The sequence below is a fragment of the Varroa destructor genome, unplaced genomic scaffold (genome assembly GCF_002443255.2).
Source record: "Varroa destructor unplaced genomic scaffold, Vdes_3.0 BEIS01000007.1, whole genome shotgun sequence".
Classification (NCBI taxonomy): Eukaryota; Metazoa; Arthropoda; class Arachnida; order Mesostigmata; family Varroidae; genus Varroa; species Varroa destructor.
The window spans coordinates 26,352,325-26,376,674 of NW_019211460.1; the positions used below are offsets into that span (position 1 = coordinate 26,352,325).

The window sequence follows — 24,350 nt, forward strand, 5'->3', positions numbered from 1 at the left end:
TATTATTTTACTCTGGGATCATCTGGCGATAAAGCTTCTCTCCCTCTGTGTGGTAGCTTTGCTTGTTTTGTTATTCGATTTCTCTAAACTGTAATGGAATAATCATTACGTAATCCTCATTATCATTATCATCCGACCCATGTCGTGTTATCAGCGTATTTTTATTGCCAGCGATTGCTACTGGCAGTGGAAAAAGAATATTCTGGTAAAATCCTATGCGTTTTTGTTTTTTTTTTTCTTCGTTATTCGTACCGCTTTCGTTGCTTTTCATTGTTGCCTTTCGCCGTTGGTCGTTTAGTGACGTTCTCTTTATTTTTACAGTTATCCTAGATCACGGTGTTGGTCTATTACCGGCAATCTACAGCAAGGGGTCTTTCGCCCTTTTATTATACCCCCGTCTAGGCTGCCATGCAACGTTTGTAGATTTTATTTCATCGTCACGCTCGTCGTCGTTGTCACCAACGTTGGCTGTAAGCCGTAAACAATCCACCTAGCTAAATGAACGTTTATGTATAACATATATCGGAGGATGGCTTTAGAGGCTGAAGTACGACTTGAGCGGCGTGTAGTGCGTATCCGTTGTATGAAAACTATCATTATAATTTAACCCCCAGAGCAAGCGAACTTCTACTAGCAAACAATAATCAGGTAGACACAAGAAAAGTTTGCTCCCGTTAGCTTCAACTGCTGCCCCAGTGGAATATCTATGCAACACGAATGACTAGAAAATTAATTATGTTCAAAGATTCAATCGAACAGGCCCTTATGTTGCCCTCAGAGGTACATGAAGCTTCGTCAATCATTTCATCGTGATGCTTCTAGACATTATCCAATGTTAATTATGACACTCAAAAGCTAGTACGTTAGGTAAAGAATGAGCACACTATTTACGTACATGTAATAAATTTGTTTTTTTTTTTCTGGGCGTTACGATGTATCTAATTTTCGTCTACTTTTGCTGTTTTGGTGCGCTATTGGTCGCTTCTGTGATGTCTTATTTCACTATAAACGGACGAAAAGCGACACGAGGTAATTGTAGGCAGTAGTCGATCGACTATTTCGCACACACCTGCATTTACGAAGCCACCGTGGCCTCTTGCAGAGCGAACATTCATTCATATGACACTACCACCAGCGCCGCGCGGCCTCAATAACTTCTCACTGTAGCCTTCAAAAGTTCACGTTGCCAAAGACAGCTGAGTATGAGGCGCTGCTGCAATTCACTTCGTCAGACTTGAAAATCGTTTTTATTGTTTGTGCGTTCTCGTATCTACACTACGGTAAAACGCAGCTCCATTGTGCCCGTTGCGGTCAAATACTTAGTCCAGTATCGCTAGTCATGTATTTTCGCTAAGGTTCATACGTACGCACAATTTATTCATTTCACCTGCGAGCTGATAGAGAGGAATGTTGTTGTTGTTGTTGTTGTTGCTGTTGCTGCTGCTAAGGGCAAACGAAAGGAAGCGGCAACCTGGACGATGGCAGTATTGTTCTCTTATCTATCTATAAGCTGATAATCAGAAGCGACTGCTTGGGGGCATTCGTAGCGCATCTAATTCTAGAATAGTTCCACGCGGAGTACCTAAATCCGATTGATAACCACACCTAAGTTGAATTCTGGAAATGTGTTTTGTTATTATAGCTAGCCGTAATGTTGAATTAAACTCGAGCCTTGCTCTGTAGACCGACTAGCGTTAAGAGCGAAAACGCGAAGGGAGAAAACAGGCAGGCCTAAAAACTTTTCCTGTTTTGTGTCGCTTAAATTTAACGGGCCTGCGGAAAGCCTTAGAAAATAAAGCACATTATAAAACATATGCATTACAGTAGGCTCTTACTCGAGATACAAGAGAAGTGCAAGAGCCTTTTTTGAGGTTTCTAGCGTTAAATGCTACTCTCAGGTATAACCATTTGCTTTGTTCATTCTGTTCAATAAGCACTTTTTCTACCTTCTCCTTATTAGCGGCAACGAGAGGCGTCTTTTCTATATCACATATTCATACAAGAAAGCTCTGAAAGGGGATTCAGGCCAGGCAACTGAGAAAGTACGCAACAAAATCACTGACAGTCACCAGCCGTCGGTGCAATAGCGTTAAACGTTATGTGCAAAAGCTACGTTTACGCCTGAAAGATGACAGACGATCGAATGTTTCAACAACCATCCGACCCACACGAAACATGGTAGTTGAACGCTACTTCTCCAGTGAAAATAGATTTTGAATATGGTACGAATTGAGGGGATGCTGGTCGTTCTGTTCAAAAATGCTAGACGATCCTATTAAACTTCATCATAATAAGTCTGCAGATGAACTTGCATCGTGCCCATATCAGGCCATATGTGAAGCAACGGCAATTTTTCTTACGATGCCATAACATATACATAAAACAACACGGTCCATTGCACAAAATAAGAAGCGCAGAATGTCCTTCGTGTAATCACGATGTATATAAGATTTACAATTTCACAGTCAGCGTTACGGTTTTTATGATTATTTACAGGCATGTAAATACTATGTAGGATATGTAGGAATGTTTGATTTATGCAAATCTCAGTAAGAAGCTAGTGGACGTCTCTTATGAGAGAACGCAAAACAGAAACGAGAAAGTCATTGCAGAGTAAATAGCTGAACGTTCCTCCTTATTTTGAGTTGATGATTTGAATGGGCGGATCTCCAGTTACGTTCCGTACTACCACCGGATATTTTTTCGGTTATTTTCGTAACAAATTTCCTCTGCCCATGTCAGGCCAGCTTCATTTGCCCTACACACCCAGCTTTCCCGCACAAAATATGCCATCCACTAGATTTTTAAAATATTAACCAAGCTTTATTTGGCATGTACTGATCACTTCCTTTTGCGTAAATGCTGTTACAGGCCAAACAACCACATGGGATTTTTCCTTTTTAGTGAGGCACTTTTACCAATGGAGCACATCTGTGAGGTAGTATTGAAAAGCTGAGGTTTCTTCCTCTTCGGCTTATATACCAAATAGGGAGCGACGTAGTCTGAATGGCAAATGCGCCTCTCTTTTAGTGCGTTCTGCCATGCTAGTTTATAACATAGCGCTAATAAAAACTAGCTCCAAATATTAACGAAGGAAAAAGCAAGAATTAAGGAAAGTAAGGTCCTAATAATAATAAGACCTTACTTATTATAAGATTAATAGCTGCCTATATGGTTGCCATAGGCCTGTTGGAGAAACCCCAGAAAAACGCACTATCGTTATACCCCTATATGGGGTGAAGTCCTTGATGCACTATTTAAAAGCTTATGGGTAACTGTTCAAATAGGATAAGTAATAATGCTAAGTTATCATATTTAATACCATGCTGTTATGCTAAGCTGCTTGCTTAACTACGGCAGCGTTGGATGTAAAACTCGAAATATTTATTTAATCACATTGTAGAGTTCATATGTTCGATACAGCGAAGCCCCTTCAAATACCAGAATATTATTTTGGGCGTATTTATATAAAGACTCGATTTTTGCTAAATAGGCCGGAACCTTCTAGACTGCGATCGGGGTAGCTTCTGTTCAGAAAAAATATATGAATGAAAGGTCAAACTTCTGCTGGTCATTTTACCCATGTTCCTTAGCCGCATTTAAGATATTTGCACTACGTATTTGGGAGGAAAGTTATTTTATTCTCTCACCAGCTTGCTCCCATTGAGATGCTGCTTGCTACCGTCCTAACGCGCTGTATTATGCTCTTGTTTAGATCGGCTCTGATGCAATATGCCAAGCATAATTTACGATGAGAACCCGAAGACAGACCTTTCCTCTGAGCTTAATGCAGCAGAATTTTCCAAAGATATATACCCAATGATGCATAAAGCCACATTATTCTATCTTAGCATATACATCACGGTAGAAATAAGCTTCAAGCACAGAAAAAGTCAGCTAAAAATGAAGGCTCATTTCTACGAGACCCCATCGTTCCTATGCAGCTTGTTTATGCGTCTGCTGAATGTAACCTGCCTGTAATCTACCCCTCTGCTATTATAACAAGCTCTCATTCATATCTCCCTTTGATCTTTTTATCTAGCATCGCCTGTTTTGCTGCTTGATACTTGTTCTTGACGCCCTCGTCTTGCGTCTGCGTGACGACGGATTATTATTGTCTCGCAAGTTGGCCTGCGACTGGCTAGCATTTGTCGGCTCCAATAAGAACGCCACAGGTATGGCGTGTTCGATTGGTAGAAAGCGATTTTTACACCGTTCTGTATGTTTTTTGTTCTTATTGATTGGACGATGTGCGTATTCGCAAAGGGAGTCAGCAACAAAAAGTGGTCGATAAGAGGAAGACCTACTCTTGGCCCTTGAGCTTAGTGCGCGTACCAATATTATACGCAGGCCATGCTCTGAGCAGCTGGATAATGCGTCTTTTCAAGGCAAAACGTAGATACCAAACTATGTTGAATGAGTATAGCTGTATGAATGAGTATAGTTGCTGCGGTCAAAGGTCAACTCTGAGGGAAGCTATTGTACATATAGCGCTAGCGAAAGTACTGGTTTTACATGACGGGAAGCCTGACAAATTGGATACGATTTAAGCGCATTCTGCGACGGGACAAGGTTCGGTGCGATGGAAGAAAAATGGCATTGTTAAGCGTAATATACAGCTTAGTAAAAACAGCGCAGTAACGAAGTCTGCTAATGAGGGGGTTCGTTCGAGCTTCAATGATGTTTGTATTATTAGCACAGACACATGCTTAAAGACGAAATGTTTTTGACTGTCCGTGTGTGTCGGTGAAACGATTTATAAATACAACTAAAAAAGTGTCTATTAATTAGTTTGGAAGATTTTCGGAAAGTGACATAGCTTGACTTTATCGAACGGAGTCTCACATGAAGATTATAAAAACAATTATATTGCTACGGTAGTGCTCAACACACAGCGTTTCTGTGGTCCTCAATATTCAAAGCAACTATGTTCAATATTAAAGCAAATATGCAGATTCTACTAAATGTTTGTCTGAATCTGACAAGTATTTTGGTGTTTTGACGTGGATCAGTGTCACCAACATGGTACTTCTACAGTGTTACTACTACTCGCGTCAGTATACATATATCTATAAACAATCTATCGGAGGTTCCTAAGGAATATGTCAACGCAATTGACAGAAAACCTTTACGCTGTAAAGCGAACTTTCTCTCCGATCTCTAGATATTTCACAATAATGATTTTCCTTTATGAGTATATATACATACATACATAACGCTGTGGACAATATCCTTTCTATTTCCAGCCTGTGGGGTAACTGCCCATAATCAAGGGCTAAACACCGTACCTGAATCGAAAACATTCAGAGCGATTTCGGCTCAACATAGACGGCCAGGGTACCGCCTATGAATAAGAAATACGAATTGACTGACCCGTTTGACAGCCTTCACCGCCGATGGCCGCAAAGGCTGTTGAGCAGATCAAAGCTCGCTTCACAGCTCCGTCCGTAATGTACGCAAAGGGTTTCATGCGTCTTACGTCTGCCAGGTCTTACCTGTTCCACTGACGTTTTCATCCATCCGCTTGGTTGGATCTGGCTTTTGCATTTTTACGTTACGCAATTATACGCCGTCGTTTAGAAAGGGTTCAGTCTTACAACGAACGTATTGTATTCCGTCTGGTCAGGGATTATACTTCTGTCGTTTATTTCGTTGTGCTTATGCCCCAACATATTGTACACAATGTTATTATATATACATCGGCCAATTAAGCCATTGCGGCGGAATCGGCTAACCCAGTAAGACTTGCTACATGTGTGCTCTTCACTGCAGTTTCTCTATCAGATATCTTGTACTCCGCATATATCCGCATTTGAACACTCGAGAGCCAAAAACCTAACGGGGCTTCGCAAAGAAGTTTGCTGCCGCTGCTACCCCCCGATGATGTCTATTTATGAGACCAGACTTAGCATTGTAGGATACATTATATGGATCCGTCTATATACTCGTACCAGTTTTAGCATTTGACTAGTCTGCACCTGGTTAGCTACCCTCTATTTTACTGTACATGGGACCTACAAGGCCTCCAAATAAAGCAGTGCTATTTGTAGCACCGTCACTACCAGCTACGACACCAGCTGTAGCGGCGGTAGAGGCAAATAGTCGCTTCCCGCATGGCATTCCCGTCCATGCATGCTCTCATATTCTAATAATAAACCGCCGAGGAACGGCTAGAGTAGTAGACTAGTACTTCTGCGCCTAACGTACGCCGGAGCGAGACAGAGATCGGACAACGCCTACATACATTTACATGTGTAAACTAATGAAAAAACACGTAGACTGCCCATCATCGTCGCTAGAAAGGAATTGATGCTGACATAGAGGCATTTGGGTTGTATTTTGACAAATGAGCAAGTTTCAGACTTGTGAAAACAAAAATATTTGGATTCGATTTACAGGATGCGATGATGCAGTGGGAAAAAAATCGAGTGATTGGGGGAAGATCAAGAGTTTTATTCTTCTATTGTTGCCCCTCGATTCTGTACCTGTCTGATGGAATAGAGCGGCAACGAAACGTGCTGAAGCTGTGCTGCTGATACGTGTGGTTTCGCCAAGTTTGGAAAATTGCGAAACTCTATTTGCATTATATAATTGTATTGGACAGTCTGTCGATCCTATTTTATGTAAGGCGCGTCAAATTTTCGAAGAAACAATGATTTACTTATCTTTAGTTTTCTGTATTTTAGGTGAGTATCGAGTTATCATGTGGCCGACTGCTATACTTATCTGTAATGTATAAGAATATACATTCGTAGGTTTTTCAGTTTCTGCAATGAACTCCGACTGTGTAGTTGCTCGCGTCCAGTTACCTGTATGACTTCAGGTAAATTTACGGTGAAACTAGGATAGTTTAAAACTCATTGCTGTTTTTAACCTATGATTTTAAAAGAACCATTTTTCATTGGAAGAATAAGTAGCTGTAAAAGTAGTTGAACATCATAGTTACCTTAGTCGTACGTACGTACGTATTTTACATATATGAAAATAAGAGCCGAAAGAAACGATGCGTCCGAGTTGTTTCCCAAGAGACTTTGTTTTCTGCGACTAAAATTATCTGAATGTGGCAACTTCATGTACAGAAGGGTTTCGAACAACAACATTTCAGCGCGGATACATAACAGCTTCGTCCGTTTACGAAGCATAGCTATCATTTGTTGATAGTGCCAGCCATCCGCAGACGGTCTGGGCATGCTTGATTATGGATCCTTTTTGACTACGGGACCCAGCTTTTTTCGTTGTCGAGAGAAGCATTGAGTTGAACACTTCCGCAACGTGGCATTGATTTGATTGCTGCTGCTGTTACCACTGCTGGTAGTGATATTGCTACAACGAATTCAGTCATTCGAGCGAAGGCGCCAATCCTGCTATTCGCGTTCACCCTTATAAGTGTGCTCGCGGCTGCCGTTGGCGCTGTCGTCGTTGCGGTAGCCATTTCTGGAAAGAGAACGTTCCGTTTTTGCTCCATTGCACTGCTCCTATAAACTGGTACACAGTATATGTACAGCCACCTATTGCATTTACATACAAAGGGGAAGTGTGCGACCCAGCCTGGCGGGAACGCAAAAGCTCGATACGTTGTGCTAACGCTTCTGTATGATTCTTACGTACCTGTTTTGCCGTGTGTATATTCAAAGAGAAGTCGTAGCTTTCAGCCACGGCCGCGAAATTGGGACCTGGGGTGGTCCAGCGAATTTTTCCTTCACCATACGTTCATCACCGAGGGTAAACGGCTGAACTACGGAAAGCATAACGGCAATGGCGCACCTTCGTTTGTCGTGTAGCGTAAACGTAACGTTAGGATGCCAACCTCCGCTTGGGGAATCGTTTCACAAACGCATACCGTCCGTCGACATCCACGGCCGACATTCTCCTTGGCGTTAAGGCCCGGCCGGTACAACCGTGCGTAAGGGTTACACAGGCAAGAAGTATGTCTGCAAGTTCCACTGGTCTATGTCGTATTGTAGTAGCTATTACATTTTGTTGCGAGAGCTGACGTGACGCATCCGAACCTTCCGCAACGTCGCTACTGAGAAGGGTGGCAAAAAGGGGAAGTTTCAATTCCAAATTCGCCTCAAGGCTCTACGCTAAGCAAAAGTTGACAAGCAAACCTACAGTTACCGTTGGCTAGATAGTGACACAGTTATCTTGCGTGCATTTTTCTGCTGGTTGGTGCTTCTACGAATTAGCGTGTGCATATATCTTACGTTGTGTACACGGCCATTCCTTCGGTTTTTAGGGGTTTCCAGTTCTAAGCTAAAACGTAAAACTAAGTGCTTTCGCCCTCTTCAGGCCAAATCAGAGGCTGACTTTGCAAGCAAAAAGCAGTATCGAGCTCAACGTTGAAAATTCGCGTACATTTCCCGTTCGAGACCGTCGACGTTAATCAAGCAGAAGCGGCATCGCTAAAGTCCATGGATCTTTCAAAGAAATCACCGCGAAAGGGATGTTGGCGAGCACGGACAGTAGAATTCAACATGCATTACTTGCGAATCGGATGAGAAGACCACAACTTGAGAAGGGAGATGCTGGAGAAAAATCTGACCTTCTTTCCGGGTGGTTCCAATAAATCTGGACAATAGTTGAGATATTTGAGAGCGAAAGATAGTAAGTTTCAAATCTATGAACTTCATTCAAATCGCTTCGTTACTCACTTGCGTTTGCTGTTATATCCTTCATTTTGCCATTTGTTAAATTAAAAAGATGGCACGTAAGCTATAGCGTGTTTTTGCTCGTGCTAAGAATGCAGACGTGGCTCAACAATCAGATCCATGATATTCGATATGCTAACATATGATAATATCCACATACGGGCAAATAATATTCACAAAATGATACCCTCATCAGGTCCGTATACCGGAAGTTTTTGAGTGCTGGAACGCACTTGGTGCTTTGGCTTCTTCACACAAACGCAAGAGGAAAACCAACAATTTCTTGGAAACCCGCCTAATTCAACTGGGATAGTTGTCTATTGTGTCTGTCTTTTTGACGCTCCACGCAGCGGCCGCTCATGGCAGTGATCATTCACCCACAGCTCACCCAGCCTCTTTAGAGTTTATTCGACACAACTGTGAGATATGTTGCCTTTGCTATTTGTTTCGAATCTTTCTGTCCAAAGCTTGAATTCCTGAATCGCGCCAAATAAATGGGGTCCTAGGCCTCACGGCTGGCGGAATCATGCATGGAAATCACGCACCACCCCATCCGCTTTCTATCTCCACAAAGGACCGATTGAATCGAACATTGATACCATGAGGCTAACACACTACAACGTCATTGGCCGTGCTCTCTATATGCTAGCACGGATGGGCTACAGGCGCATACAGCTCTTCCACCTACCACTCCATTTGGTGAGCTAGATATTACAAACGAAGGGGGGGGGGTCACAGCGAGTCAAGTCGGGCCGAATTTCGAGCACCAAGGCTCATCAAGGAACTGTTATAGAGGATGAGAAGAAGGAAAAAATAAATTAGGCTTTAAATTGTAGTTTGCACGGTAGTCTGGTGCGCTGAACTAGATCAGAGTTTGCTCCTGGCGGGCTCTTCCTTGGCAACGCTGCGCAGACTGAGAGGAAATAGATAGCAGGCGACTTCCTCGTTACGAGGCTGATCGATCCCCAATATCTGGGGTGAGGCCGTAGCAGCAGTAGAATCAGAATTGGCATCGGTGCTATTCTAATTACCTCTACCAATATTGCTCCGGCAAGGTGGTGTCGAAGGGCAAACTGCGGGTGCTAGCCGCAATTGCGCCAGCTGTAAACTCGGTGTGGGGCATTAGAGTAAGGATACGGAGTGAAAATAGGAGTAGGTAGCCTGATAGCGAGAGGGACAGTATGATATTGTCTGCTGACCGCGGTGCGACGCCATTAAATGTCAGATGCATCTGCGGCGGCATTTAGTACAGGTGTGGTGAAAGTTCAGGTGGCTTCCAGCCACTTGAACTTGCCACCAGTAGGTCCACTATAGTTGCTGTTGCGTTTGATGGCGTTTGCCGGTTGGCAGCGCTCCAGGTACGGCATGTGTGGACGTGGATGGCGCTCTATTTCTCTCTGGTATTGACTATTCGGTTCACTTCGGAACAGGCTGCTTGCTAGATGAGTCGGTCCGCTTCTGCGAGATACTTTCCGTGCGAACCGGATTAGACTTGAGAGGCAAGCTTAAAGGCCGCGAAATGAGACAACGTATAGTGGAGGAAAATTGAAAGAGCAATCGCGGCTACCGACTGCGCATGGAAATGCTTCTATGCCTGTACCTCACAAATCCCTGGGACTGTCCAGGGCCAAGAAAAATGAATATAGATTGGCTGCCATCGGATGCAAGCGAACAGTTACAGAATGCAAAACGCATGTACAACCAGAGCGTGTACAAGCACACAAGAAGAAGAAACTTGGCGACGAAATTGGTATATATTAGACACAAGCAGGAAGGGAGCATCAATCGGCGCATCTGTTTGTCCCCCTTTCTAATAATCTATGATAAGCATGTACGTGTAATTAGATAAATAATGAACCCTTGTGGGCTCGTGCGCTGACGGGCGAATTTTATTGCCTGTTTCTCGATTGACTCGATTCTCTCGGCTTTCGTCGATGCTCACGGTAGCATTACCTTATGAACTTCATATAGTAGTTGGCATCGAACTTATACGAAGCAGTATCGAAGGCAGATTAACGTGATTTGACTAGAAGGTCTGTGCACTCTAACGAGAGGTTAGGGACTTTTCGGTCTTATTATTGTGATGTCCTGCTTCAACTGATGGTTGTTGATAGACCGACGGTGTCACAGGTTGTCAGCCGTGAGGTGCCGGTACGTGACTCAATCAACTGTAGGCATGATTTCCCTTCGCGGAAGCAAACTAATGTAAATATCTAATATACTAATAATATCTCTATTACGAAAGTCAGTTTTTTACTATTTTATATGCTAAAAGACCATGTGATCTAGAGGACATCTATAATATTACGTAATGTGGCCTCGTTCGCGATCATAAATGTAACGATGGTTTTTGTTCAAGTCTAGATTTCTAGACCTTAAATCAAAGCTATCTTGAAAGCAAGAATCGAGAGTTTAAAGGTTTATATTAGAAGCGGAACCCACAAACTCGCGGACTGGCGCATGTTAGACCTGATTAAATGTATGGCGTTCCCGCTGCCATCGCCACCACGGGCAGACCAATAGTCCTATTATTCCGACTACGTACACTGCAGGAATCGTTTCGACTACCATGAGATTTTTGTAGCCTCAGCATAAGCGGATTAGAACAAGGGGTACCAGACATGTAAAACAGTTAGAATCTACGGAGTGGTCCTCCGGCCGAAGGTTGCTGCTGTCGAGACTAATAAGTACCGTGAGCCCTCGAACGTACTTCACCGAATACAACTATTAAGAAACGTAACTGAGAGCAAAACAGAATGTTTCGGAGACAACAGACGATTCTGTCCCTGTAGAGGACTCGTTTTTGTTTTATTTGCCCGGTTCTGGCTGTGGGCTTTTTTTATACAGCAACCGAACGATAATGCTGTGCCTGCAAGCCGTGGCGTTTGCTTATCAAGTTTTCCACAGTTTATATATTGGTTACGGACCTTTTTCAATCATTCGTACACTGGTTCCATATGTGTACATTCTTTTTGTAGGTCAATCATGAGGTCTAGTTTCTTTATTGAGACGCAAGAAGCGTAATTCTATTATAGTCATCCGGCACGTTGCGCTTATGATCTACCGATAACATGTTTAATGCCGTTTGGCCTAATACTTACTGATTAGCATGTGCGAGATCTTCTACGGCAGAAAACGCAATAAGATAACTGCAGTGGTATGGAATAAAGCAGGAAGAAACAACCGGCTCCAACCAGACAAGGAATATCCATTTCGATTATATCGGTATTAGATCGGTATAACTGGAACATTTGTGGCGTTTATGCTCGCAAGGAACAACCACAGCGATTGAAGCAGGCCAGCGGATATTTCCCAGATAGAAAGGCGTATATTGAGTTGGGGCTTATTCGATCCTATTCGCCGGATTTATATGCCACTTTACAGGCTACCTAGATAGCATACCCATACGAGGTCTAATCACTGCTGTGTAAATAAGAATTTCACGTAGGCCACAGTACGCTATGCCTATACAACCTTAGTGTACATGAGTAAAGAACATGGCAATTATTTGGCAGAAAAAAACGATGGCAACTGCGACAATCTCATCAAACTCTGCGGGCATCTAGTGAACGCTCTTGCAAAGGCGAAACACAGTAAAATAGAGTGTAGTTGAAGGCCAGGCCAAGCCAACTAGCTTGGAAGGCTATTACTGTCATGGGTCCTATCGCCCTCATCAGGTTGCCTACTAACGGATTTATGCGAGAAACAATGGCCAAAGCGGTGAGTTGCAGAGGGCTTAACGTATTTGCGTGGTTCCTACTCGTGCTGTTTCGGCTGCTGCTACCACTAACATAAAAGATGACGCTGCTCGGTGTGTTGTAGCGATTGCAGCTGTCTTATCTAGTACTCCTTGTGACCTCGCCCTTGATAAAAGAAAAGTAGTCAGGGAAGAATTGCTGCGGTCTTCTTGACCTACCAACCTATTTGAATTTGGGTTTAGAGAAGCAGAACGCATTTCGGCTGCTCCCGCTGTTTAAAGGGTTGGTATGATCCGATGATATTTCATCCGCTGGCTCAGCTCCGCTGCGGAGCATCTACAAGTACCCTTGCCGTCTTCCTCAGCCACTTCTGTTTCGGAGGAAAAGCTTCCACTGCCGTGTGGAAGCCGCTACCTTAGTGGGTTCCCGTACCTTCGGCGGTACTGACTTGTCGAAGAACGATGTGATAGCTCCTACTCTGCCCTGGCCATCATTGCAGAAGCAAGGGCAACCGTCGCCACTGCCGTTCGCTCCGGTCATGCCCGTACGAGTAAGTTTACGGGAGTAGCCAAGGGGCCACTTTTTTAGAATTGTGGGGCTGGGTAATGGTCACTCACAACTTTTATCTTCAATTCCGGCTAACGGAGCCATCGGGGCCATAAGTGCGTATTCCTGTATTCTGTTCTTTGCTACTCTACTACTGCTGCTGCTGCTGTCTCTGGAACTGGGGTGGATGTAGAGGCGGTAGCTGCTCTTATGATAAAAAGCGCATAAGTGTTGTGGCGGGCTTGAGGGAAATCGAGTCCGATGTAAGATGGCAGACGGCAGCCCAAAAGCGTTTGTGAGATCTTTTCAAGAACAGCGTTATTATTTCGTATATGAAGCTTGCAAAATTATTCAGCGCAAAAACGTACGACATTACTACAAAATTAGATATGTGTAGTAAGTTTGTACTGTAAGCTCAAAAGCCTCACTATCTATTATCAACCATGGAAATACACACGGCGACAAAATTAACTAGTCCATAGTGGAATTAAGTAGGTTATAGATAAATAGAATGCTTAGCTCCTTTGAATTTGAAATTGAAATTCTCCTAATTTATCGATTGATTGATTAATGAGCAGAGAAACAAAGCAATGTCAGTAGCTCCCTGTTTACTAAATCAGTCGGCGAAACTTTTGTACACATAGCAAAGACATTATGATTTTGGTGCACACTTCGCAACCATAAGAGCGGTTAAGGAATTGCTTTATCTGCAATTCGTTTGAAGGATCTCCTTGAAAGTGTCGCTGCTGCGCTCGTCTAAAACCGGTAAACCACTAAAAACATCTCCGCCACTAAGAAGCGACGGGGCTCCACTTGCAATCGGATGCTACACAGTATCGGAGGGCTCACGCTTGTGTTTAGTTACAGCGTCTCCGTCGCTCAAACACTTCTTGCCTACTTAGACATGAGACTGGAGCCATTATTTGGGGGCCGGGAGACTTAGGCGAGGGAAAGCGGCCTCGTTAAGACGTCGGCCTCAACAACGACGCATAGCACCGGTTGGATGTAACTGGAAATAGATACAAGCGCTGGGAACCAAAGTACACTGCCGAATGGGATTGCAAGATGGCCTATCCTTACAGGCCTTACAACAACGCCTCACAGATTAAGGTAAGACTCACAGAGACGGGCGGATCTAGAGCAAGAAGGGTTGTGCAGCAAATACATCCTGAGAGGTTTAAGGGCCCCATGCTTAGTACCTAGCGAGCATTTACATTAAGATTAGATACACAACTTCATTTCGGTAGTTACGCACCGACATAGTGTACAGGTCGGCAGCGATAACCGCGCTTTTAAAGGTCGAAGCTTGTCGCCCCTTTCTGGTTTTCGGTTACCTATCTGTCTGGGACACTTATATGATACGGGAAGTTGTTCCGCAATAAGCGCTGCTGTCGTTGACCCGCCAACCATTTGAAATAAGCGGAACGCCTGCCATTGCCAGGAAGTGGACTAGCAGATGATTCAGTGTAGATTCTAGTGGATTCGTGAGAATACGGGCGCGGGTTAACGATAGCGGACAATACGTATTCAAGGTAAGCCGCTCTGTCTTGGTACCGTTCGTGTTAAGGGCCAATAGTTGACCACAAGAAAGGTGCGCGGTTACTGCCGTCGGTGATACTAAGCTGGTATCATTTCTGTACCATGAATTTTGATGATAGCTGCTATAACGAGGTAGATGTCTTTGTGCAGGAAGCATTATAGCAATTATAGCCGTAGAAATGATAATACTGGTAAATGCCCAGTGCAATAGGTACGCGAGGATTTGAGCAATATGACTATGCTTGAGTCGCAATACAATGATGAGGGGATGAAGAACAATAAGCTAGATTTGCGGTTGTAGGGAGCTGACTCAATGCTTTAACCACAAATAGAACTGTATGGAAAAGTTTTATGGAAAAAAATGGCTTCCCGATGACGACAAGACAAAATCTTAGAAACGAAAAACGTTCCATGTAAACATCTGCACATCTACAAGTAGCACTCGGCAACGAATAAGTACACTTCTAATATATCGATATGTATTGTAAATAAATATATGTGAACCACATGAAATGTAATTTGGAGACAGGCTCAATGGGATTTTGACATTAACGGCGGTGTAACTCATACCTATTAATACATATTAACTTTTCAGTTCAATATCTTTCTGTGTTCTGCTTTGTAAAAGGATGAGCACACAGGAATAATTTGGGTACGAGTAAATAATAATAAAGTTCTAATAAGTAGGGAAGTAAAGGAATACTTATGGACCAGCACATATCCCATATGCTATGCATTATGTACCGTATAGCGGCTGAGCATATTTTTGTGTGAGACCATTGAGATTGTTCCCGCCAGACGAGACACACGAGTCGCTCGCAGAATCCACTCAATAGCCTGCCTGACGATGAATTATGCCTCGAATTAAAATGTTCACCAATACACATGTGTCAACATGCCGACTTCTAGTAGTTCTAGAGTTCTTCGACTTAGGTTCTTTCGCACTTCTTTTCCTAGCCGTCGTAAAAATCAAACAGCTGATACGTTGAGCATCTCCGCCACAAGTAATTCTATTATTCCAAGGTATTTTCGAATGATGTGGGGCCGCTGCAACGGCAGCAGTATTCTAATTTGGTTTGCAGATGAAGCATGTTAATTGAACGGGGTTGTCGCTTCTCGGTTAAGTACATTGTGCCCATGGAGCTATGTTTACCATACAGCTATCAAGCCATACAGGCCTAGTGGCCAACGTTGCCAGGCGCCAAAAGAAAATCGTCCTTATAGTTAATAACAGTACATGACGTCATCTTGCTCTTTCAATTGCGTCAACGACACTGTACAGTGTGACGAGCCGGCTGGAACATTTCTTCGGCTGCCAACGTGCCGTCTCGACATGACGTTATTAGTGGCCAGTGAAGATCACTGCAATAGTACTAAGTAAGATTTTCGTGTCACACGCTACAACTACATTTATAAGAAGAGGAGACGCCGCAAAAGTAAAAACGCACTTGGAAGTGAGCCTTAAGGAAGGCCTACTAGCGTGAGGGTCGGTCATTTATGAACATCTCAATAATTCTAACGAAGGTATGAAGTTGAGTCGCTGACAAGTCATTGTGCTCCTGCGGGCTAGGAAGAACGGCCATCGCCGGCTCGAAGTCTTAAACCTTTCCAAATGCCTTCTTTGCCAGCTTCTTTGCCTAACAGGCAGCACTGTTTCCACACATCGGTAACCTCCACTCTGTTGGGGGTTTATCCGCCCGTCCCTTCATTTTTATTACCAGCCCTAAACAAGGTCAATGTTTGGGCTTGTTCATTTATCTCGCCACCGGCAAACCATAGCACGGACCAAGTCACCCTTTTTTAGAGCCCGTTTGTTTCATCCTACTATGGACATTCTCAATTTAAGACAGCCCGCACTTGCTGCTACTAGCAGTCGCTACCATTGCTGCTATTGGATCCTGGTAGTTGTCAAGGACGCGCAGCGGGCACGATTGTCGAATGGGCCACGGAGGAGGCGTTGAGGGGTAAAAGAGAAAGGAAGAAGCAGTACGCCGAAGCAGGATAGTACAGGGTAGTTTAAGACGGGTGACGTTGGGCCATAAGGCCGTAGTTTAGCCACCATAACATCTCTAGCGATCATAACGAGCCCTTGCTGCCATTGCTACTAGACTTACTGTACTGTCATGTAAAAAGAGTGCCCTCCTGGATGACGTGACACTCAGCTTGTTTTGCCTTTTTGCTAAAACACTTTTGCACGCCGCACGCACTGCTAGCAGCTGATGGCGCCGCTGCCGCCTTGTCCTATTGTTCTCTTATCCATCAGCCTTCGCCCCGTGACAATGGGACGAAACGGTGCCGGGCGTCCAGCTACGCCGAGATACATGCAGCTGTAGAAAAAGGAAATATTGTTTTTAGTACCCAATAGGACAGCAGAGTTATGATATCAGACACAAGTAGCAATACGAAAGTGCGGATGAAAAAACAAAGAAAAAAAGAAGAAAAAGGGAAACACCTCGTCTACCTTTGTCTTGTACGTGAATGCTAAGGGGTCAACGTATCTCATGAAAGTCGGTTTGCGCGCGCTTCGCGTAACTAAGACAAGTGCTGCTTAGACTGTTGTTAGTCTGCTTTTTCTACGAACTACGCTCGTGATTATAACACGTACATGTATAATCACTATATGCACAAGCACTGAAGTGAGATAAATAAAGCGGCTAAAGTTCGTCGTCAATCATTTGTCAGTCAAAAGGAATATACTTTATAGAATACTTTAGTAAAGGCCATGGCACCAGCTTAGCGCTATAGTTAGATATAATCGTCTGCACTACACCAGCTGAGTTCTGCCCTGCTGATATACTGAGTGGCCCTTATGGATGGAATAAGATCCGTTATGTAACTATATAGTTGGCGTACCCATTGTTTTGTACTAGAGAATTCTCTATAATACATACACTCTTAGTTGAAGATATATTTACGCAGAGATTAGGCGATCACCACCTACTGATACGATATCACCACCACGGTAACCTTGGCAATACGACTACAAGACTTTAGATCAAGCCATTATATAGGATAGGACTCATTTGTAAAAATTTGCGGCAGCAGCACGAGTAATTGCTATAGCGGTGAGTGCAGCTTTACTTCTTCGACAACGACGATAGCGGGCAGGCGTATTCCCCGAACTAAAGGGAATTTCTGCCTACGCTGACCAGTTTCAATGCGCTGCTGGTACAAGCGAGCTCTTTACGTCGCTGGTCGCTCAAAGCGCTGAACAATGGTTCTCTTTCGGTGCTTATAGCTTGTGCCTATCGCTAACGCAGGGCAACAGGGCAAGCACTTCGCCACCGGAGGTGACTTGTGCTGGCAAGGCGAGTCGCAAAAAGAAGTGTAGAGTCCTTTCCATCCTTCTCGTTATCAGTTAAAGATAACGCTTACAATTTTTATACTTTCAATTTTTCAATGAAGACAATCCCGGAAGGGAGCTTACATGTATTTCAGCACACTGTTTAGTCAAATACAAATACGAACACATAAGCGCGTTAACTAGATACTCTGGCAGCGGGCACTTCTCATCAATGCTGACGGCCGATAGGGTTGGAGTTCGGCCGACTTCGTGTTCTCCGTGTGTTCACACTGAAGCTTGTCGGTGGCTGCTTCTTCTCGTAGAAAGAAAGTTCTTAAAAAACTTTCCAAGTCGCTTTTCTGTTAAGTGGATCTTTACGCGTAAGGTGGTCCTGAGGCTTCCTTACCCACCTGACTTACACCCACATATCTATGAATGCCTTGAAATGCTTTGTGAAGATGCGGGCTTATTCAATATACGAAGCTTCAGAGTTTGTACTGTGGTGGACGCTTGCTCCTGGAGGGTATAGGTAATGTAGGCACATAAAGTGAAGCGATGCATAGGTGCTTCGATGGATCGAAGGTTTGAACGACTGGAGGGTTTGGAGCACTTCAAAGGACAGCAATTTCTTTGCTGAAGAGATAGTTTTCAACAAATAAGTGGTTCTATTATGGGTTGATTCGACTTCACTGTCTTGGTTGATGGGTTATGGTTTGTTTGTCCAAAGCGGTCGGTCATCAACTTACGTTCGATGAATCCTGCTTTTATCGTCCTTTGATCTATTATTTGCTTATATACAAGCGAAACTGCTGTTCCTGAGTTGTTTCCTATTAGCTCCGTATTGCATCTAGAATACTTCAGGCAGTCTCGTAGAAGACACGTATCGTAGACTGGCAATTTGAACCGTAATAAATATTGGACAAACATAATCGGTTATAGTTGTTGTTTTTCCGGTACCGCCGCTGATCAGGTTCTCCGACCTTTGTTGGAGAGCATAATTCTGCCTCAGCGACATAAACCAGCTTGTATAATATGTAGGAATGTGGCGTTATACATCGAGAAGGGGCAGGCTGAAAGGTATCACTGTACTGTTCTGGTCGACCAAGGCTGGCAACTAACCAGATCAGCACACACAAATCCCAATTTATTGATAGCGCCCCGGGGCACTACCATTACACATAATATGTTGTGTGCAGCACGTATATAGGAGAGGTTCAAGTCATACATTTAGTATTCAGCGCCAATGGCAACACAAAAGTGGCTCTTGTGCAGAGGTAACCGTACAGATAATCTAAGCAAACCTCAGTTAATAAAAGCCAGACTGTCCCTTATTTATTATGCCAAATGGAACCAATTGCCGATATTGGGCTTACAACGAGTTTTAAAGGAAAATACGTTTAAGCTTGAATTCGAATTTTACGGTGGATACAAGCGAAGACTACCAAGGTAATTATCAAGATTTGCCAGCTACGTTATAATGCAATGTACATCTAATCATGAAGCTGTGCATGTTTCGTCTAGCTGATACCCTGGGAAACCCGATCATTCGTAGCGTGGTAAGATTTTGAGTACACGTAATTTTGTTTTCAACTTATTCTGTTCCAGCCATTGCTTCTTTTGCCATTCTATACATGCACACATTCTATTTGGCTGTGTTTTGTTGGCACTTGCCTCGACAATGCGACGGAGCAGAGGGCCTGAAAATTGGAAGCACCTTGCCCCTCCTTCACCCATTGCTACTTTTCTGTTTCCAGCGAATTCAAACACGCTTCTTCACTTTGTAAGATTATTTTCCACTTATAGCGCGGGAACGGATTGGAATGAAAGCAAGGCTTTTTTAATCTGCGTCCTAATACGGGACTATTTACCTCACAGCGTACCAAACTGGACGAGGCACGTTTCACTTGCCTGGAAATCAACATCCCAAAGGGCGGTGTATCTCTACTGCAGTAATTCTAGCCTGTTTGTACTGATACACGACGTTGAATCCCCCTATTTCGTTTTCCTTTCTACAGAATCACCGAGTTTAAGAAGGGTTCGCTTTTGCCCGAACGATGCCTTATATCCGACTCTGCCATCCACCAGTTGCTGTCGACTAGTGTTGCTGCCACCACACGCCGCGTTGCCTAAGGCTTCGATACAGATTTGAATATTTCACTGTATTTGCTAGAGCTGCAGCTGAAAAGAAATTAACGTTACCTTCAAAAAGAGCTAGACGGTAAGGGAAGGCAGCGGGTAACCTATGCACACAAGCCTATGAAACGAATTTTGCCCCGTGTCGAGTTGAACTATTCAGCATCACAAAAAAAGGTACGCTACCAGGTGTAGTCATATTGGAACCAATGATGGCAGTCTCTGTGTATGTCCTCTGCCTCCGCCTGTGAGTACATGTCTATGAGGCAGCTCGGACACAAACTAGCGGTGTCCAAAGATTGTCCTCGAAGCTTTAGTCTTAGAGGCCATGGTGTCTGCCGGCGCTTTTGCAACCGACTTCGCTCTAGGTCGTTTTCATGAAGACAGGACCGGCACAATGTTCAGACAACGAACGGCTATCCGAAACGAATTAGAATCACCGAGATTCTCGAAGATCTAAGGAGGGCTAGCAGAAGGGATAAATGGGCAAAGCACACGTTTGCAGAACTATGAAAAGCGATGCCTGGAAGAAGACAAGCGTAGATGAGAATTCCAATCAAGAAAAAAGTTGGTGAAGGGTAAAAACCAAGCTAAAGAGGCTGGTGAACGGCTAGAAGGAAGGCTTTTTGCAAGCAATTTTAAAGAGCAATCCAGTCGGCATTATTGGCCATATTTTTATAGAACTTATACGAAGATTTGGCATTGAAAGTGTTTGGGTCAGATAATTAAATATCAATGTTATTGCGGGGTATGTTCAGAATCGCTGTGCCTGTGTGCATCAATGAAGACATCTGTGTTTACTCATTGAGGTGGTCTCTTTATGCACGTTTGTTTTTTCAATCATTCTTTTACCCATTATAGTTACTATCCACCAATCCATGTATCTCCATATAATATAGTATTCTATATAGATGCATATACATGTACGATTTGGTGCATCGCTTACCTTGGACAAATCGTCTTTACGTTTACCTTCCTGATTTGACATCGGCGTAAACTTGCATAGTACACGCATCGATTCCGACAAACGTCTCTCTAATCTCCTGGGAATGGCGATCTTGCTTCACAGTTTGGCACGTGTACGTAGTACGGGCGTACGACTAACTCTGCGGATTTTCCCTACGTTGTTACACCCCTAGATGATGATGTAGTCTAAATGGCAGCGGTGAAAGGTGTGAACAAACAATGTAAACCGTGTCTGATGGTGCTAGCAAGTTCGCTTTGCTAAAGCGTAGCCTTCCCAAACAACTCAATCTCAGACATAGTTGAATTGAAATGAATAAACGTAATCGATAAGTTATGACATATGCCATGTCAACAATGTCTTTGACGGTAGAAAAAATCTTTGACGGAAAAGAATCGAATCCGGAAAAACCGTGCAACACTTGAAAGGTTCATATCTGTTAAAAATTGTTCCAGGAAAACTTAAAACAAAGTAACTTAAAATCCATCGCAAAGCCTCTTCGATAGTGCTACGGGTTCCCTGTGATCGGCTAACCAATAACGCGGGTGAACTAAATACCAGAGGAGGACACAACAAACGATCATTGGCCTTCGCAGGCTTCAGTTGGCCTCGGCTGTCCGAGTCAGCTCTTCGCGCAAAACACTCGTCTTCAAACGTTCAAACAATAATAACTAATAAATAAGGAAAAAGTGTTGTTGCAATACTGAAGATTAACTTTCTACCGGCGCTTATCGGACAGGTCGCATTGTACCATCGATTAACATTTTGAATCGTGTTCATCACCCTGCTCCCTATGTAATGAAAGTGTAAAGGGATTCTTCGCTTGAATGTGCATTGAACGTTGATTCGAGTGCTCGCACAGGTGACTATCCACAAATTGGCGTTTCATCTGAACGCAGCCCTTGTGGATTTTGCTCGTCTCAAGCAAATTCGACTTTGAAGAACTTTACCTGAAGCCCGCTTCAACTCTTCACGTGCCATTGATTAAAAAAACATGAAGATTCTTTTTAGCAAACGGGCTCGAGAATTATATAAAAGCATTGCCTGGCTGAAGAGTCTTTACAGTGTTGCAAAGAGATTTAGGGTTCGAAAGGACAACACTGACCGCGTTAGGACGACAAGTGGCTAAAGCCCTGTCTTCACTTTCAATCCTGTGTTTATTATGCGAAAGCCGTCTTCAGGAAACCCCGCCTGCAATAAACTTACAGATCTGGGTATCTATGCACGTGAGCTAGTCAAAATTTCCATATGCTTCTAAAACGTCAAGACACGAGTGTTGTTGCCATCTTTTCTGGCAAATATTGTATAACGTTAACCTATCCTATAGCTTTCTCAACTTTTTCTATCTTTTCTCCAAGCTAATTAGAAGCCACCTGTTCAAAAAACGCTGCCCAGATTATGGGTAAATAATACGGTAATATACCCAGTTACGCGCGCACATCCTGATAAGCTAAGGCTCGAGTCACGCTACGTTATCTATGATGAAATTCACAATGGTGCAGTTATTGAATCAAGAAACAAACAACCTTAAGATATATTTTCTTTTCAAAATCATTAGTAAGTTCAGGTCTATCAAGTTTCGTTCTGCACATATTCATAGATGCCTTTGTTCTACACTTAGTCAATGAATCTGCAATGCGACATACCCATACGAAATACCTCTGCATATTAAAACACATGTCAAACACCATTCCCAATGCTTGGCTTGAACGCTAGCGCTCTGATGTAATTTTTGTACATATAATTTTTATTAATACAAAACGTAATAACATAATAATAACACAGGTAATCACACCATTTTAACGACAACCTATTATCATATTAGCGAACGAAGCTTTTGGTGGTATCGAACGCTTAATCTATTACACAATTTTTCATGCATGGTGTCATACTAACCATTGCCGACGCATGGCATTGCAGTTTAGTAGACAAACTGAAAACACTTCCTCGTATGCGCCTATCTGTTTTCTGTTCTTCAGTCGCTGTCCAATTAGCTGTTTCGCCCCAGTTACAGACCGGCATCTGGCGAGTGCTTTATATAGCGTGACGCCGCTGCGTTCCAAGCCAGCCGTTTCTTACAAGTGAAGGCAAGAAACGTTGTTGGCGACATGTTAGACTGGAAAACGGCACGGAGAGACCAAAGCCTACGAGAAATCATATCTCGGCTGTCCCTTTTACCTGCCGACGAGGCCGTAAGTCACTAGGATACTCGCCTGAGTAGACATGCATTAAACGACTGCCTGTCTGCCTGCTTCCTGATGGAACGCTTATTCTGGCGGTTTTTTTATGACTCAGAATGGCCGAATGTGTATGGAGTAGGTGACGTTTCTTGGCAGCGCTTGTTTCAACAGTAGAGGCATATTCACACAACGCACTTTTACGTTACGCTGTAATGAATCGAGGGTGCAACGAAGATCCACACGAATATACGGGAGAAGGCTAGCAATCTGCTCGTATTCAACAGATATCCGATATCTTTTTGGCAATAGAGTTAAACAGGCGAAAGTCAGGAGGCTCACATAGGTGCATAGCATGGTCAACGCCGCAATGGCTAAGAGTAGATAGATGAATACATTCATATATGGTGCTCAATTAAAATTTCTCACTCAGGATGTCAAGTCAATTTTGAAGGATACAGGTGGACGAGATATCGGTTTATATGGCGCTGGAATGAGTCTTGAGTGCTAAGAAACAAACGATCTCAGCCAGGTAGAAGACCATTGTTTCGAAAGATAAGCTCAAATGTTGGCTTAGCCTTCATCCCAGTTCGCCCTCTGTTTCTGTGCGGACACGGTTCACCAGGAAGGCGACCACATCTGTAAAAGCACCCAACCTGAGGAACTGTAGCCGTTCAAAACCGGTTAAGTAGCAAGCGGTTGAGTCCATAAAAATCCATCAGGCCTCTACTGCGGACCATAGGAAGGGGTTGCTGTTTTCTCTCTATGTATTTTTGGTTGTCGCTAGGCCTAGATGTGTAAGCATACCTTGCAGAGAAGTTGAGGCCTTTAACAAAGTTATAATGTAGTAATCCCTGCCGCCGGTTAGTTAGCGGACTTCTTGTCGGTTAGTGGTTTGGTCTGTTGGGTCAATGAGCAAAGCGCCAGCCATGAAAGAATAATCACGTCGAAGTAAAGAGTGGGGCTTGAGTCTTAACTCTATCGTCGCAGGAGTCTAACATTGGTTGAGCAACTAGCCAGTTTGAAGCTTCTAAATAACCAAAAAGTCCCTTGTCGTTAAACCTTTTACTTCCGAGATTAGTAGAGGATTATCCGTAGCCAAATAAGTCAATGAAATACATCAATTTCGCATGCAGGGCCACGCCGCTTTACTCTTCCTGCCACACTGCCTAAGTCTCCTAGGCGTTACTGTCCCCTCTCTATCTGTCTATTGTATTTCTGAAATCTTTTTGCATGGCTCACAAGCCGATTGGAGATTTGTGGGGACATCGTGAGTTAGTTGTCGTTACACTCCGTTACTGCATTCGTCTTTGTACATACAGAACCTGCGTAACGAACGGTAATCTTCTGGTGTCCTTCCAG

The 24,350-nt window shown here is 43.5% G+C and overlaps 1 protein-coding gene and 1 long non-coding RNA gene across 4 annotated transcripts in view; one reads left to right on the forward strand and one right to left on the reverse strand.

Annotated features, from left to right (window-relative positions):
- Nucleotides 1–24,350, forward strand: part of LOC111254949 (serine/threonine-protein kinase LMTK2-like) — a 122,592-nt gene that overhangs the window by 53,728 nt on the left and 44,514 nt on the right. Inside the window, exon 1 of one of the 3 annotated variants that reach the window (XM_086974763.1) lies at nucleotides 6,799–6,823. The exons of the other annotated variants lie outside the window; for them this stretch is intronic. Within the exon in view, the coding sequence (XP_086830889.1) occupies nucleotides 6,814–6,823 (10 nt within the window). The 5' untranslated portion in view covers nucleotides 6,799–6,813. Of the gene's footprint in view, nucleotides 1–6,798; nucleotides 6,824–24,350 lie in introns of those variants that run through there. 3 annotated transcript variants of the gene reach the window in all.
- On the reverse strand, nucleotides 6,329–23,293 carry LOC147754501 (uncharacterized). The gene is made up of 4 exons (XR_015316990.1): nucleotides 22,708–23,293; nucleotides 20,794–20,999; nucleotides 7,609–8,026; nucleotides 6,329–7,434 (listed from the first exon to the last, which is right to left on the reverse strand). It is a non-coding gene; the product is annotated as an uncharacterized LOC147754501 (long non-coding RNA).